Source organism: Sinocyclocheilus rhinocerous, unplaced genomic scaffold (genome assembly GCF_001515625.1).
Source record: "Sinocyclocheilus rhinocerous isolate Xijiao unplaced genomic scaffold, SAMN03320098_v1.1 scaffold317, whole genome shotgun sequence".
In the NCBI taxonomy this organism is placed as follows: domain Eukaryota; kingdom Metazoa; phylum Chordata; class Actinopteri; order Cypriniformes; family Cyprinidae; genus Sinocyclocheilus; species Sinocyclocheilus rhinocerous.
The window spans coordinates 682,324-684,610 of record NW_015633534.1 but is presented as its reverse complement, the minus strand read 5'-3'; the positions used below and the strand labels follow the sequence as shown (position 1 = coordinate 684,610).

Sequence of the window (2,287 nt, the reverse complement as noted above, 5' to 3'; positions counted from 1 at the left end):
GTCACAGCGCCTTTTAATTGCTGTTTTGAATCCAGTAATTATTTATTTACAAATTATAAGTTCTGATTATGACAAGTGTGGTATAAAAGCTTCGTTTATTAGAGGATTAATTGGTTAGCTGGATGTTACATCGCGACCAAGCTCCAGTTTGGACATTTTCACTTAGGGGTGTACTCACTTTTGTGGCCAGCGGTTTAGACATTAATGGCTGTGTGTTGAGTTATTTTGAGGGGACAGCAGATTTACACTGTTATACAAGCTGTACACTCACTACTTTACATTGTAGCAAAGTGTCATTTCTTCAGTGTTGTCACATGAAAAGATATAATAAAATATTTACAAAAATGTGAGGGGTGTACTCACTTCTGTGAGATACTGTATGTGTGTGTGTGTGTTTAAATTACATTTAAATTAATGAATATTATAAAAATATAAGAACTGTATTGTAAGCTATTTATTAATAAAAGTTTATTAATTAACAGCTTACAAGATAGTTAATAAATGCTTATTAGTAAGCTTTTTGAGTAAATAAAGCAATTTTCCAATTAAATTCTACTGATTCTTCAAAACTCCACTAAAATCATCACAAATCTATTTGAAATACCGCTCAGCCCTACTGGATACTGTGCATTTGATCATATATAGTTCAACTGACGGTGCACCTTGTAGTGAATCTGCAGCTGTTCATTGGTGGATTCATTCTGAAGTAAAGATGCTCGGTTGATGTAGGCCTCAGCCTGAACTGGGTCATCGTCCTCCAAATACAGACGGGCGATTTTGAGGTAAGTGTCCAATTTATAGTCCACATTGTACTGTCTGTAAAATCAGTTATCAGAATAAAAACAGAAAAAAGATAATAAGAACAACCTAAACTAATCATCAGTGACATGCAGATGCAAATGAGAAGCTTCAGTTTGTTCCAAGAGAAAAGCGATCTTACTTTTGACCCGTCTCCAGCGGGATTCCCACAAGAACCAGTGCTGCGTTCCTCCAGTCCTCCTCTTTCTCATAGAGTGTGGCTAGATGCTGTCTGATCGAAGCCACCTGGAAGTGTATGAGATTGGCTTATACATGATCCACATGATTCCAGCATTGATCTGAGAGTATTTTTACCTGTTCTTCAAATGAGATGACTCTGGGCTGGATCTTCTCCAGGGTGAAGTGGCACACGGCTTTCGCAGTGCCGTCTGGCAGGTTTTGAAGGTGCGTGCAAAAGTCTGTCAACAGCTGTCTGGATATGACCAGGCTGACGTTCTCATTGACCACTGCGCAAGTGTGAGAAATAGCGAAGCTCGTCAATTTAGATGATGTAATACGTTCTCATATTAAGCGGATTCTATTCTATTAATATCGCCAGACTAGCATATTGAATATTAGTGTACTTACTCGCTTCAACAAATGCTTTCAGTGCCTCAAGTTGTTCTGCATCAGTAAACTGAAGAGCCTTTTCTAATATTTGACGATATCTGTCAAAACAGTGCACAAAAACACATTCATTAGACTACGAATTATTAGAATTGTTTGCAAAAAAAGAAGCAAGTGCTGTTGGGGGCAGGGCATGTTAACTCTAGAACATTTGATTGGACAAAACTTTAAATACGCCCCTACATGCAACATGAGTCATCAATATATTTGGTCTTTTTAACCAGAAAAGAAAGACTGTAAAATATTGTGTATGTCTGATGAAAGACCATTTTGTCCACCTTTAGGTACACACGAGCATATAAATTACCTCAACGCAAACAGACATTAACTAAAAGTCTCCATGTTTCATTTCATTGCGTCTTTAATTCCGTAAATAAGTGCTATTTAAGCTAACTTCTTGTCATTACTCCAGCCCTTGCAAAACGTACCATTAAATCCATAAATGCATTATCATACGAATATTTATTAATGATTCTAATAACTACTAACCATTAATAATAGCGATTTTGTACTATAACATATTTCGATAGTTATAAAAATAATAATCTAGGCCTATGCATGTTGACAGGTAACGTTAGATCATCTGCTCTGCATATCCTCACGCTAGCTAAGTAACGTTAGCCTGTACTCATCTCATCTGCAGCATCACATCTTTCATACAAAAAAAACAGACATACAGTAAGTAACAATTCGAGTAAATGACTTGAAATGACATACTTCCCAGCTAGATCTTTGTGAGACCCGCTAGAGTTCATCAGCTGCGCGAGCTCCTGCCTCACGCCGGACGCCATTTTCCTCTGCGCTCACAACAACAGCGCGAGCCGCTAGAGTGCGCCACTCCATCTATTCCAATCTTCTTCTT

General features: G+C 37.7%; 1 protein-coding gene across 1 annotated transcript in view; it reads right to left on the bottom strand.

The window, feature by feature from the left end:
• cops4 (COP9 constitutive photomorphogenic homolog subunit 4 (Arabidopsis)) overlaps positions 1-2,287 on the bottom strand; it is a 5,712-nt gene extending 3,425 nt beyond the window's left edge. The window contains exons 1-5 of the mRNA XM_016557787.1: positions 2,143-2,287; positions 1,387-1,466; positions 1,114-1,265; positions 941-1,044; positions 663-816 (exon numbers count right to left, since the gene is read on the bottom strand). Of these exons, the coding sequence (XP_016413273.1) occupies positions 663-816; positions 941-1,044; positions 1,114-1,265; positions 1,387-1,466; positions 2,143-2,216 (564 nt within the window). The 5' untranslated portion in view covers positions 2,217-2,287. The remainder of the gene's footprint in view (positions 1-662; positions 817-940; positions 1,045-1,113; positions 1,266-1,386; positions 1,467-2,142) is intronic.